We start from the raw sequence: 14,612 nt of genomic DNA on the forward strand, positions 1-14,612 counted from the left end.
TTGCAAACTGTCAGCCCTGGGCCCACTTCCGGAGGACACAATACTAGCCACCATGGATGTAGAGTCTCTCTACTCCAACATTCCTCATGGGGATGGGATTGCAGCATGCAAACATTTCCTACAAAAAAACAATCGGGCTACAGAACCAACTCTGCAATTCATGAGGTTTGTGCTCCATCACAATTATTTCTCCTTTGGGAACAATTTATACCAACAATGTATGGGTAGCGCCATGGGAAGCAAAATGTCCCCACAATATGCTAACCTATTTATGGCTAAACTAGAGGAGGAGTTTTTGTCATCTTGCTCTATTAAACCCCTAGCATACTTCCGCTACATTGATGATCTGCCAATAATCTGGACAGGCTCAAAAGATGATCTGCTCACCTTCCACGATAACTTCAACAGGTTCCACCCAACCACCAAGCTCACCCTCAACTTCTCAAAATTCCAAATACATTTTCTGGACATGACCATATACATCAAAGACAACACCATACAAACATCAATTTACCTTAAGCCCACAGGACGTCCAGCATATCTTAGATGGAACAGCTTTCATCCAAGACACACAAAAAAATCCATCATCTACAGTCAAGCTCTGAGGTACATTCGAATCTGTTCAGACAGCAAGGACATAAAACTGCAGCTACTATCACTGAGGAATACATTCCTACAACAAGGATACCATCCACTGGTAATAGATGAACAAATTCACAGAGCTACAAGGATACCAAGAAGTAGCCTCTTGTGGTCACATACAACCCCCACATGAACATCCTAAGGAAAATTGGCGCTGATCTCCAACTCATATTCCACAGAGACCACAAACTGAAATAAATATTCCCAGAACTACCACTTCTCTCCTACAAACAGCCCCCTAACTTAAGGAATCTCCTTGTCAGAAGTGTCCTCTCATCACCATCAGTGACGGGCACATTCCCACGTAAAAACAAAAAATGCAAAACTTGTACCCACATATTACCATCAAATACAGTCTGCATACCTAACACAAATCAGGACTACAAAATCATGGATGTATTTTCATGTACATCCTCCAATGTGGTGTACATGATACAATGTACAAGGTGCCCAGAAGGAGTTTATATTGGAGAAACTATGCAAAGGATGCAAACGAGAATGAATTTACACAGACACACAATTAAGAATGAACTGGATACACCTGTGGGAAAATATTTCTCTGGCTGGGGACACTGTATGAAAGATCTAAAAGTTTTAATACTAAAAGGTCACTTCAAGGGCAACAGAGAAAGAAAAATTTGGGAATTCAAATTGATAAGGATGTTCAATTCACTGACAACAGGACTAAATATAACACCTGGCTTTATGACTCACTACATGGACACAATTCACACCTCCAGATAATTAAACATTCCCAAGGCCTCTCATTTTGCAACAAAAAAAAAACTAATTTGCTCTCCCTAACTTATCTGTAGGAGGCATCACAACTTACACCTCATGAACAAATGTCTTGTAACAGCTCTCAAATGCTGTGCCTTTTGTCTTATGAATTCATTTGTATTTTTGCCTGAAGAAGGAGCCTCTGTGCTCTGAAAGCTTGCATATATATATATATTTTTTTTCTGGTTAGCCAATAAAGGTATCACCCCAAGAATACTTTTGTCATTTTTGGCATACAAGTATTTACATCAATTTTTCTGGCTAACACGGTACCACAATATAACTTTGTATTGTACATCAAGCTTTTTTACAGAAATTGCCTACGTGATTTACAAAGAGGCTAACCCATATTACTGAGATTTATATAACAAATAAGACAAATAACCCAACATGATTAGAAGAATCACATAAATAAACCTCCTCTTAAATATAATCTTAAAAGTAAGCTGATATTGGAGTAGGGAGCTTACATTTTAACGCTCAACTCTTATCCAGGAGATAATCTACTGCCAAAAGTATGTAGAAGCTGCTTTCTAAGGGCTTTCTGATATTGAGTTACAGCGTATCTTATGCAGGTCATACACTTTATGGCCACAGTTTTCACTCTGTCTCTGCAATACAAGATTGACTTTCACATACAGTACATATCAAAAGTTTGGACACACCTTCTCATTTAAAGATTTTTCTGTATTTTCATGACTATGTAAATTGTACATTCACACTGAAGGCATCAAAACTATGAATTAACACATGTGGAATTATATACTTAACAAAAAAGTGTGAAACAACTGAAAATATGTCTTATATTCTAGGTTCTTCAAAGCAGCCACCTTTTGCTTTGATGACTGCTTGGCACACTCTTGGCATTCTCTTGATGAGCTTCAAGAGGTAGTCACCGGAAATGGTCTTCTAACAATCTTGAAGGAGTTCCCAGAGATGCTTAGCACTTGTTGGCCCTTTTGCCTTCACTCTGCGGTCCAGCTCACCCCAAACCATCTCGATTGGGTTCAGGTCTGGTGACTGTGGAGGCCAGGTTATCTGGCGTAGCACCCCATCACTCTCCTTCTTGGTCAAATAGCCCTTACACAGCCTGGAGGTGTGTTTGGGGTCATTGTCCTGTTGAAAAATAAATGATGGTCCAACTAAACGCAAACCGGATGGAATAGCATGCCGCTGCAAGATGCTGTGGTAGCCATGCTGGTTCAGTATGCCTTCAATTTTGAATAAATCCCCAACAGTGTCACCAGCAAAGCACCCCCACACCATCACACCTCCTCCTCCATGCTTCACGGTGGGAACCAGGCATGTAGAGTCCATCCGTTCACCTTTTCTGCGTCGCACAAAGACACGGTGGTTGGAACCAAAGATCTCAAATTTGGACTCATCAGACCAAAGCACAGATTTCCACTGGTCTAATGTCCATTCCTTGTGTTCTTTAGCCCAAACAAGTCTCTTCTGCTTGTTGCCTGTCCTTAGCAGTGGTTTCCTAGCAGCTATTTTACCATGAAGGCCTGCTGCACAAAGTCTCCTCTTAACAGTTGTTGAAGAGATGTGTCTGCTGCTAGAATTCTGTGTGGCATTGACCTGGTCTCTAATCTGAGCTGCTGTTAACCTGCGATTTCTGAGGCTGGTGACTCGGATAAACTTATCCTCAGAAGCAGAGGTGACTCTTGATTTTCCTTTCCTGGGGCGGTCCTCATGTGAGCCAGTTTCTTTGTAGCACTTGATGGTTTTTGCAACTGCACTTGGGGACACTTTCAAAGTTTTCCCAATTTTTCGCAATGACTGACCATCATTTCTTAAAGTAATGATGGCCACTCGTTTTTCTTTACTTAGCTGCTTTTTTCTTGCCATAATACAAATTCTAACAGTCTATTCAGTAGGACTATCAGCTGTGTATCCACCTGACTTCTGCACAACACAACTGATGGTCCCAACCCCATTTATAAGGCAAGAAATCCCACTTATTAAACCTGACAGGGCACACCTGTGAAGTGAAAACCATTTCCAGTGACTAACTCTTGAAGCTCATCAAGAGAATGCCAAGAGTGTGCAAAGCAGTCATCAAAGCAAAACGTGGCTACTTTGAAGAACCTAGAATATAAGACATATTTTCAGTTGTTTCACACTTTTTTGTTAAGTATATAATTCCACATGTGTTAATTCATAGTTTTGATGCCTTCAGTGTGAATGTACAATTTTCAAAGTCATGAAAATACAGAAAAATCTTTAAATGAGAAGGTGTGTCCAAACTTTTGGTCTGTACTGTATAAGTAGAAGCTTACTTTATCTGCATGAAGGATTTTTCCATTATTTGTTTTGACCTTTTTTGCTTATATGTTTTCCTTTTTACTAGCAGAAAATCAGCAAGAATTATAGGTTTTTTGTTTTCTTTTTAGTTGGGTGTAATTTTCTGTTATTAAATAACCATCGGATCTAAGAGCAGATTAATACTGCTTGGAAATTAGGTCTGTTGTAAGATTGACTGTTGTAGCCTGCCTGTGGGCCTCTTGTGATGTAACGTTGTGCGGGCAGCGCTGGCACCATTCGAGCCAATTGGAAAAGTCAGGAGAACGCTGGAAGCATGAAGCCAAGCACAGGGAGCTTCTTGCAGCACGAACACAAGGAAAACCCAGTCTAACTGTATGTCCTTCGGTATATTCATAGCAAAACAGGCACAGATTGTTTGCCATATACAGTGTATGTATATGTATATATATATATATATATATATATATGTGTGTTACTATACATGAACCAGTACCAGAAAATTAAGCAGGCAAGGTACAACATAGAAAATATGGGCATAAATTTGTACCTGGGAACAAATGGTTCTTAGTACTTTTGACCAAATGAAAAATTGCTAGTTTAGAGAATATGCAGAGCATTCTGAACCCACAACATTTTTTTGTATCTTCCTTATTCTACAGCACCATGAAGAAACGTATATTGATAATAGGATTTCTGACTGCCATTTTGTTGGCACTTGTTCTTTTTTTGGGATTGTTCTTTGGACTGCGTACTCAATCTGTTCCCATTTCACAAATCTATGAAAGAGCAGCTGTAGCCACAGATGCTGGGAAATGCTCCGAGATTGGCAGGTAAGTCCATGACCATAACAGAATTCATTTAGTATTGCTGACTAAAGATGAGCGAATCTGCATCAGATTTGCTCGAATTTGGGAGGTAAATTCAATTTGCTTTAAATGTATTCAACACAAGCTCAATTCTTTATTTAAAACAAGTTTATTATGTTTTGAGGTCTCGCTAGACCTCAGAGCATAAAAAACGTAGGGTTTAATAAAAAAGAAAAGAATATAATACTCACCTGTTCCTGGCCCTCACATGTCCCACCACTCCGTTCCCTCTGGTTTTGGTCACACTTCAAGGCTCTAAAGTGGCTCTGGTGCTGTGTGGGCCTCATGACAACGTGAGGCCTAATCAGAGCCAAAGAGCCCTGAAGAGTGACCAGAGCCATAGAAAACTATAGAGTCTGGTATATCCGTTTTATTTAGGTTAATATGGCTATACAGAATTAGACCACAGAACTTTAGAGGGGGAGTATATATGAGATTTGGAATTCTATTGTATTTATTATAATGCATATTCCTTCATTATTACTTTTACACACTTAAAGGGATTTTCCCACAAACAAAGTACTTTTTAATTAATAGATCTGGAAATAAAAATAAGTTCCACAATTGGATGTGTTAAAAATAAACCCATCCAATTGTTGAACTTATTATTATTCAAAGATTTATTGATTAAAATGTTGATTTAAAATTAATTTTGTTTGTCGGAAAACCCCTTTTAAAAATTACTTTACGGTTTTGTCCTAATGGCAAGTTAGGACATTGGCTAAGCTTCACAGTGGTGTACAGTCAGGCTACCCCACTTTGGCAGATATTTTGGCTAAATGCTTACGAATATATGTGTATAGGGTCAAGTAAATGTATTATTGCCTGATCCACAGTTAAAGCAACCGAAGGGTTAAAAAGATGCATGTGTGCCCATGGTGCAATGGGGCAGTCATAATGAGACGGCACAAAGTAAGATGTTGTGCAAGTTTTTTTCTTGAGAAAGATATGAGGTTTCTTCATATCTCATTCCTCATTTTTCCAAGGGTTGTTGACAACAGTGCTGTGCTGGGCTATTTCCATTAATGAAAGAATGGATTGGAGGTGTGCATGCTCGACCTCCGCTACCTTCAGGTCTCTTTTTAGAGCCTTCTTCTCGTGGATCAGTGGGTGTTCAGAGCAGTCGGACCCCCAGCTATCGGAAAGATATTTCCTATACTCTAGATGGGGAAAAACGTCCAAACTCGACACAAACCTTTTAACTTTTTCTACATGTAATTTGAGTAAATATCCCCACAGCATAAACACACACCGTATTCAATAAGAGGTTAGTATTAGCCATAACAATTAATATGATCTCATGAGGTCTGTTATGTTAGCACACTAGCTTACCGTATATGACATTTTCCTTGAAGATTACATAAATGTAAAAACATATATTTCTGATATTTTAAATAAAGCTGTGCTCCATGTAACATGTATTTAATATCCTCCATTATTACAGGGATATGCTTAAAGAAGGTGGAACAGCAGTGGATGCTGCTATTGCTGCCCTCATTTGTGTGGGTCTTCTGAATGCTCACAGTATGGGCATTGGAGGGGGAGTGATCCTTACCATATATGATCCAAAAACAGGTGAGCAATGGGAAGAAAGCAGTGGCAATAAACAGTCTTTAGCTGGCCAGACATTTGTAAGTTTTAAATGTAAAGGAAAACCCACAAGGTGTAGAAATTGGGCGAGGAGACCACACGGAAGAAGGGAGAGTTTCCAGGTCCTCGATCAAAGCAGATAAATAAAAGCAAATCCTGCAACAACACAACATATCAGATCAATATAGGCACCATGTTCTCAATGTCACTTACCACATATCCTAACAAGCAGGAGAAAGTATTTTTATAGCTAATGAGCCGGTTTTCATGCACTTCCATCTCCTATCCAGTTGTGTATCAATTCATATGATAGCCCAATATCAGTTGGTGTGGCCCTGCAGGATTAAAGAAGATTCCACATTGTTCAGTTTTTCACTACTAAATTTATAAAGTGGAATTCCATATACCCACACGGATATGAAACAATGTGCTTTTCTCATAAAAACATGCGGTTCAACCTTGGGTTTCGCCTCACACTAGGCTTCTTCCAGTGCACATTCAGCATGTGACTCATAAGTGTTAAAATAAGTTAATCAAGTGCCATTAAGCAAATACATTGTTAACCAGTTAAACATTTTACATTATACAATTAGCATTTAGAATAGTGATAATGACCTCTTGATATCATTTTAAAGATTAGACTCTCCAATTCAATTTAGATGCATAGTAAAAAGCATGCAGTGTATTTATTCCCAAACAATGATCACTGAAATAGAATATTACATTTGGACCTGCTATTCAACATGCATACAAAATAATTTTATACATTACATACAGTGGGTACGGAAAGTATTCAAACCCCTTTACATTTTTCACTCTGTTTCATTGCAGCCATTTGGTAAATTCTAAAAAGTTCATTTTTTTTCCTCATTAAAATACACTCTGCACCCCATCTTGACTGAAAAAAAACAAATGTAGAAATTTTTGCAAATGTATTAAAAAAGAAAAACTGAAATATCACTGTCCTAAGTATTCAGGCCCTTTGCTCAGACACTCATATTTAAGTCACATGCTGTCCATTTCCTTGTGATCCTCCTTGAGATGGTTCTACTCCTTCATTGGAGTCCAGGTGTGTTTAATTAAACTGATAGGACTTGATTTGGAAAGGCACACACCTGTCTATATAAGACCTCACAGCTCACAGTGCATGTCAGACCAAATGAGAATCATGAGTAGTGTTGAGCCACCCCCGTAGTGTTCGAGTTCGGTTCGTCGAACACCCGTATGTTCGCCGAACTGTTCGTCGAACACCGTTAAAACCAATGGCAGGCAAACAAAAACACATAGAAACACATAGAAAACACTTCAAAGGTGTCCAAAAGCTGACAAACTGCTCAGAAGACACAACTAACACATGGAAAAGTGACCAGTACATATAGTCATGCGAAAAGAAAAGAGGTGGAGGAGTAAAAGGAGGGGGAGACACAGATATAGGCATGAACAAATAAAGTAGCACACTGTAACACTGAGTATATAGATATGAAATATGAAATATGAATAGCATAACTGCTGTAGAAAATAGAAATAAATGAGAGAAAATCTTATTTGAAAAATTTATTTTTTTTTTTTTTAGCGCATGTAATTATGAAGTATGGAAAATGAATAGCATTACTGCTGTAAATAAATGGGAAATCTTAGCGCATAAATTGGCCAATTCATGTGTACCTGACAGCCGCGGTAAGGCGTTTCTCGATGTCAGGACCTACCAATGTGAATACCTCTCTAAGAGACCTCCGTCTGCTTGTGTGTGGGAAAGACAGATCCTGATGCATTTAAAACCACCTGCGGCATGGCGTGCTGCTTTATTCGTTCATTATATATGGAGGTAGCTGCTCTTAGTAAGCACCTGTTCACGCCTATTTTTTGTAGTGGAAGTGCCGTCATTTTCTTTGTTACAGATATAGGCATGTCATGCCCTTCTAAAACCAAAAAAGTGCGAAGCCGACACGGCCAGTCTGTTCCTGCCCGTGCGACCTCCGTGTCGCCGGGTTTGTGCCAGAGCTGCGGTGGACCCTGACGGCCAGCCCCCCTCTCCCAATACTGGTGCCTGTCCGCTGGTGGGTCGAGCGAGCCCCCCTGCGGTGGAGGCAGGTCTAATCTTTTTAATTTAAATTGTCTCTCTAATTTGAATGAGTACACTTTAAATCCTTTTGCAAGGATCTATTGGAGGGCAAGTCTCATGCCAGCAGCCGTGGTAATTCCAGCTCCAGTAGCGTCCACTAAAGCTGCTGCAGTTAAAAGGCTTTTATAAGGATCGAGCTTGGCGGTCCACCGCAAGGCGTCCTACCGCCAGTCCCAGCCCCTGTGCCTTGGGGTGCCTCCCCGATGCTCTTCACTGAGTGTCCCGGGGGCCCGAAGCATTTCCTTTGAAAAAATTAAGGGTCCAAACTACAGGTGGTGTAGCTTGCTTAACAGCTGGGTTAATCCGCTGACTAGCAGACACTGCTACTAGGCCCAAAGTATTGCTTGGGCTAGATGCAGTTAAAAATTTGAAATTAGATACTCTCGTTCGATGCTGAGAAAGCATTCCATAGAGTCTCCTGGCACGCCATATATTGTTCTCTTAACAAGCTTGGGGTAGGGGACCCTTTTATAGCCAAAATCATGGCCCTGTATCGCAATCCGTCAGCTAGGCTGAAGAGAAATGGAACATTATCATCACCTTTCATAATGACCAATGGGACAAGGCAGGGATGTCCTCTGTCCCCTCTCTTATACATCCTAGTGATGGAGCACCTGCTCTAATCAATTCACGATGACCCCAATATTAGGGGGATTGAGGTGGGAGGCACCGAGTACAAGTGCTCTGCATTTGCTGATGATGTCCTAGTATATATCACTCAACCACATATATCCATCACTGCTGTTATGGTTGAAATAGATCACTTTGGTACATGGTCAAATTTTAAAATCAATGCAGCGAAGTCTGAGGCCCTCGATGTCTCCCTCCCCAAATCCATACAGGATTCCATCCAGTCCAACTTTCCCTTTGCCTGGCCCTCACAGGGTATCAAATACTTAGGAATTCCTATTCATAGAGACCTATCTCATCGGCTGATGTTGATAGATACTGTGTGATTTGGAGGGATTGGATTGATTTGCAAAACTCTGACGCCTACCATCTAGCCCCCAACTAAAGTTATCCGTGATGTCTGCACAACAATGATCATAATCGACTCTATTGATTGGTAGTCTGCCGTGGTCCGCTCCCTCTCTCTCTATCTTTCATATGGAAAAATACATGCTTGATCTGGATATTGATGGAAAACCCTCCCTGTACCCCCCAATGTACTGTCGTTATGCATAGATTTATAGTTATACTTACCCTTTTACTATGTATATTGTATTTTCTTGTACTTTTTCAACACAAAAATTAAAAAAAAACTTGAATTTGAAGAAAAAAATTGTAATTAGATCTACAGGCGGTGGCTACTCCGCTGACTAGCAGACACTGAGGCTTTGGAGCAGACCTCTGATTCCCAGGCAATAGTATGAGTAAACAGCTCTTCAGACTCAACCATCTGTGTTACCCCAAGCCATAGTGTATGTAGTTTCTTACGGTTAAAAGGGGGGGGAGAGACCCGACCCACCTGGAATTGACGTTGACAATGACGCGCCCCCTGGGCCTGTGTTGTGCAGGGGAACCCGGAACCGGTCCTGTTGTAGAATGCTGGGGGTTGTAGTCTCCGTGTGGCGGTGACCCGGTCCGTGCCCAGGGTGGTCAAACCAGTGGCAGTCTTAATGTATAGCAAATGTCCGACTACGCCACCCATGGATTGTGGTCAGTGGGGACCGCCGCTGCGCTGCCGACCGCTGAGGCTGATGTTGTTTGCGCAGCCGAGTATGGGATAACTCCCCACGGGAGAAGTATTGCCTCAGGGCAGCTAATGTGAGAGATGATGGGAGTGATGGTGTGAGGGTCCCAGTGCTAATGGTGCTGGTGCGGCAAGGAATCACAGAGATGTGAGGTGCAGTTCAGGGTCTTTACTGATGGTACAAGGCAGACCCTCCCGGGAGTACTGGCTAGTATAAGGGGCCTGGTCAGTCTGCGAGCAAGCAGGAGTTCCCCTGGCCAGGTGGAGTTGTAGGCCTCCCCATTTATCTGCACTCTTCCTGGCTACCTTGCTGTCAGCGGTTACAAGTAGCCCACGTCCCTGAGTATACCGTGTGGTGCTCACCCGTATGGCTGGTGACTTGGGGCCTTCTGTTAGCCTCCGCTCCTGGATGGCGGCGCTGGTCCCTTCTTTGTGACTGAGCCTCCGGGCTTCTATGGCCAGAGGACCTGGAATCCCCTGCCGGCTGGTTTCTGCTGCTGGGTATATATCAGTCCCCACAGCATCGGACTCCTGTGTCCGGTTTTAGTAACTTCAGCCAGGGCGAGCTATATCTCTGCTCACAGCCCCTGGCCTTCTGCCTCTGCTCCTACAGAGCTCCTGATGTATCTTTTCCTGTGTCTGGAACTTTACTCCAGGCTCTGACTGCTCTGCTTGTTCTGCAGGCTCTGTCTCTGTCTTCACTCACTAATCCCGCCCCAGACCCAGTTTATAAGGGCAGATTCCTCCCCTCCCAGGTCTGGGTGGGCCGTGTTGCATGTTTAGGGCTCCTGACCAGAGAAACCTCCCACTTGCTCTCAGACATAATATCTCTATTACTGTGGCAACCAGACCCCTGGGCTGTCAAAGCAAGGGGACTCCAAAAAGAGTCTCCATTTTTTCCCAAAATTGTGGCACAGACACCACTTAAGTGGCATCAATTGTCCCAGAGTTGCTTAAAATAGTTGGTGAGGTGATTTTCCAAAATCCTCAAGCTTTTAGTCTCCCCAGAATGACACAGGTGGGGCAGATGGTGGTTGTCCCGGCCCGCTAGGCCACATTGTAGCACAGTGAGCTTCGCACTGCAACTTATGCTTCATATTCATGTGACGGTTCATGCATGAAGTACTCAAACTATGGATTTTTTGGCCTCTACTTAGCTTTTGGTGACAAATGTTACAGATAACACGAGTTGGGTCATCCTTATCGATCTGAAAAAATGCACAGGCTATGCAAGGCTTAGAGCCCATGCGACTCTGCTACTAGCAATACTATCAAATGATTGGCTGGGTTAGATGCAGAGCGTCTGGGTTTGGTTGGGGGTCCCCACAGTCTGCCTTGGCTAGATGCAGTTAAAAATTATTATTAGATACACAGGCGGTGCAGCTTGCTTCGCAGCTGGGCTAATACGCCCAAAGTATTGGTAGACTCTGTAACATACCTGGCGGCGTCCTTGCATAGAGGTCCATATCCCACTGTGCAAGAGCGCGCACTTGATCTCCAGTCCAGAATATCTCTCTGGCTTCCCTCCATGCTGTCTGTTTGTGTCTGTTTCTGCTGCTTAAGGGCGGCGCCCGATCACTTCCTGCTTTTTGTACCTGCTGCAGGCACACCCCTTGTGCGTCCTCAGCCTATTGCTGTCTGTCACCTGGTATTTAACCCAGCTGCTCCAATCAATCCCTGCCTGAGCATTGTGTTTCATTTAGTGTGCTCTTGCACTCTGAATGTGCCAGGTCCCTTCTGTGTTCTCTTGTCTGCCTATCCTGGAGGCTGTATTTCCAGGCCTGTCTGAACACGCTCCTAGCCTGTTCCTCCCGCCCTCTAGGGGCTGCATTCCTAGACCCGCTCCTGTATCTAGTCTGTCCTGTCTGAACACGCTCCTAGCCTGTTCCTCCCGCCTTCTAGGGGCCGATTACCTAGACCCTGCTCCTGTATCTTGTCTGTCCTGTCTGAACACGCTCCTAGCCTGTTCCTCCCGCCTTCTAGGGGCTGCTACCTAGACCCGCTCCTGTATCTTGCTACTGTGTCTGTTCTTGTCTGTATACTCTTCTAGCCTGTTTCCCGTGTATCTCTATGTCCGTACCTTTCCTTTTTCTGCAGAGTCTGAACTCGTACCTAACTCCTGCTCGTTCTCACTGTACTCCCGTTTGTGAGTTTGTGGTCTACTCGCTACTTCACTGCAAGTACCCTGTGGGTATCTGGTTCTGCCTTTCCCTTCCTGTCTGTTCCGTGTGAACAGAGCCCTGTCCCCCCTGCTCTGCCTTTGCTCACCGCTCCGGCGGTTCTAGCCTGCTCTGCCTTTGCTCACCGCTCCGGCGGTTCTAGCCTGCTCTGCCTTTGCTCACCGCTCCGGCGGTTCTAGCCTGCTCTGCCTTTGCTCACCGCTCCGGCGGTTCTAGCCTGCTCTGACTCTTTTGCTCACTGCTCCGGCAGTCTCGCTCTGCTCTGACTCCTTTGCTCACTGCTCCGGCAGTCTCGCTCTGCTCTGACCCTTTGCTCACCGCTCCAGGCGGCCTTGTCCTGCTCTACTCTTGCTCACCGCTCCAGGCGGCCTTGTCCTGCTCTACTCTTGCTCACCGCTCCAGGCGGCCTTGTCCTGCTCTACTCTTGCTCACCGCTCCAGGCGGCCTTGTCCTGCTCTACTCTTGCTCACCGCTCCAGGCGGTCTCGTCCTGCCCTGCTCTCGCTCACCTCTCTGGGCGGCCTCACTCTGCTGTGTTTGTCCGCCAACAGCCGTGTCCGGGGTCTGTCCTGGAGTAGCACCTGGTCCCTCTGCTCGGTTCCTCCTTGGTGCACTGGCGTCGTATGCCGTCGTGCGACCCTGGTCTTGAACAGGTGCATAGCAGGACATGACATATAAATACCACTTCCTTGCTGTTTTTTTGCTATGCAATAATTAATAACCATTAGTTCGAAACGTGTTTGCTGTTCTTCTCCAAGGTGGACTTTTAAAATATTTTTTGTATGACCCAATAAAAAGTGGATTTTAGAAGATTTGTTCAGCTGGATCTTCCTGGTTCCTCATGTTCGTCTGGTAGCACTCCTGGCTCTGTGCTGTTGATCTTCTAGGTGGGTGAGCTGATTTTTTTCCTTTCTTTTTCTGCCATGTGGCGATTGGTCATCCACTTTCGCTGCCCCTTACTCAACGAATTTAGAAACATCTCCCGTCGGTTTGGAGTCCCATTATGCCCAACCAAAAACATAGGCCCCACAACTAAAAATAATCTTTCTTAGGCATCGAAATCGACACCACAGCAAGGTTGTTCCGCCTCCCATGGGAAAAAATATAAAAACATTACAACTGATCTAGGTTTTTTGCACAGTATGGAAAGTAACATTACAGCAGATGCAAGTATTACTAGATCTCATCGTGTTTGCGAGCCGGGTGATGCCAGTCGGAGGGGTTTTTTCTCTTCATTTATCGCCCGCAACAAAAGGGGCATCTAAACCGAGTCATACAATCAGAATCAGCAGGCAGCTACAGGCGGACTTAGAGGTGTGGAAAACCTTCTTATAATCATTCAACGGTCACACGTTATTTATGTCAGCAGAATAGTCCAACATTCAACAAAGATTATTCACCGGGGCGGCAGAATCAGGCGGATATGCAGCGATACTAAATAACCAATGGTGCACAAGCTTATGGCCTCCGTATTGGGCAGAACAAGTGCTGACAAAAAAACAGACAGTCCTGGAACTGTTTCCAATAGTGGTAGCAATAGAAATATGGGGCGTGCCTGGCTAACAAAAATATACTTTTCATAATAAAAAACACCAGCCTAGCGCACTTCATTAATAATATGGCATCATCGTCTCTACCAGTGCTAGGCCTACTATGCCGGCTAGAATTCCTGGGCCTAAAACACAATGTATGGGTCCGCGCTAGCCACGATGCTGAGGGGTCTAACGCTGCTGCTAACGCTTTATCACAATTCAATTGGCAGATTTTCACAGAGCTCCTCCCCAACGCCCACCCATCGGGCAACAGTTGCCCAGCCTCCCTATGGGATCTAGTGGAGAATAGTTGATGCCATTAATCAGAGTGTCAGTTGCCCCGTCGATGTGGCAAGCATACGGTAAGGCATGGGAACAGTGGACACGACTAGTAGCAGGCAGACGGGTTGACCAATGTGAACAAGCCAGATTACAAGTCACCATAGAATTTCTCCACCAGCTAATGATGAGGGGCATATCAGGGGCGTCAGCACAGCGGTGGCTGACCGGAGTAGCATTTCACTTCCAACTACTGAATTGGGGACATGTGACAAAGAGATTCATCATCAGACAATCCATAAAAGGGTGGAAAAGGGGTCAGCCAAGTCAGGAGTGTAGACGTCCCGTCCCGTGTCACTAAAACTGATTTCTCACATCATATCCCTAACACCATTAACATGATACTCACAATTTGAAGCAGCTCTACTGTCTACTGCTTTTGCGATCGCCTTCTTCGGGGCGCTATGCATAAGCGAATTAGTCCATCAATCCAAAATGACCACCAGTGGAGGCTTATTACACCAGGACGTAGTCATAGCCAATAATGCAATACGTCTACGCATACGCAAATTGAAAACGGTTCCAGCGGGCAGGGGCACTTGGGTACTTCTACAACCCACAAATGGTACGCTGAGTCGGGTAACAATAGTAAAAACAT

General features: G+C 43.9%; 1 protein-coding gene across 1 annotated transcript in view; it reads left to right on the forward strand.

The window, feature by feature from the left end:
• The window catches only part of GGT1 (gamma-glutamyltransferase 1), a 253,854-nt gene that overhangs the window by 64,503 nt on the left and 174,739 nt on the right, over window positions 1–14,612 (forward strand). Inside the window, exons 2-3 of the mRNA XM_073654277.1 lie at window positions 4,353–4,523; window positions 6,004–6,134. Coding sequence (XP_073510378.1) covers window positions 4,357–4,523; window positions 6,004–6,134 — 298 coding nt within the window. The 5' untranslated portion in view covers window positions 4,353–4,356. The remainder of the gene's footprint in view (window positions 1–4,352; window positions 4,524–6,003; window positions 6,135–14,612) is intronic.

The sequence above is a fragment of the Phyllobates terribilis genome, unplaced genomic scaffold (assembly GCF_046119375.1).
Source record: "Phyllobates terribilis strain yellow unplaced genomic scaffold, ASM4611937v1 Scaffold_1__5_contigs__length_1240528914, whole genome shotgun sequence".
In the NCBI taxonomy this organism is placed as follows: domain Eukaryota; kingdom Metazoa; phylum Chordata; class Amphibia; order Anura; family Dendrobatidae; genus Phyllobates; species Phyllobates terribilis.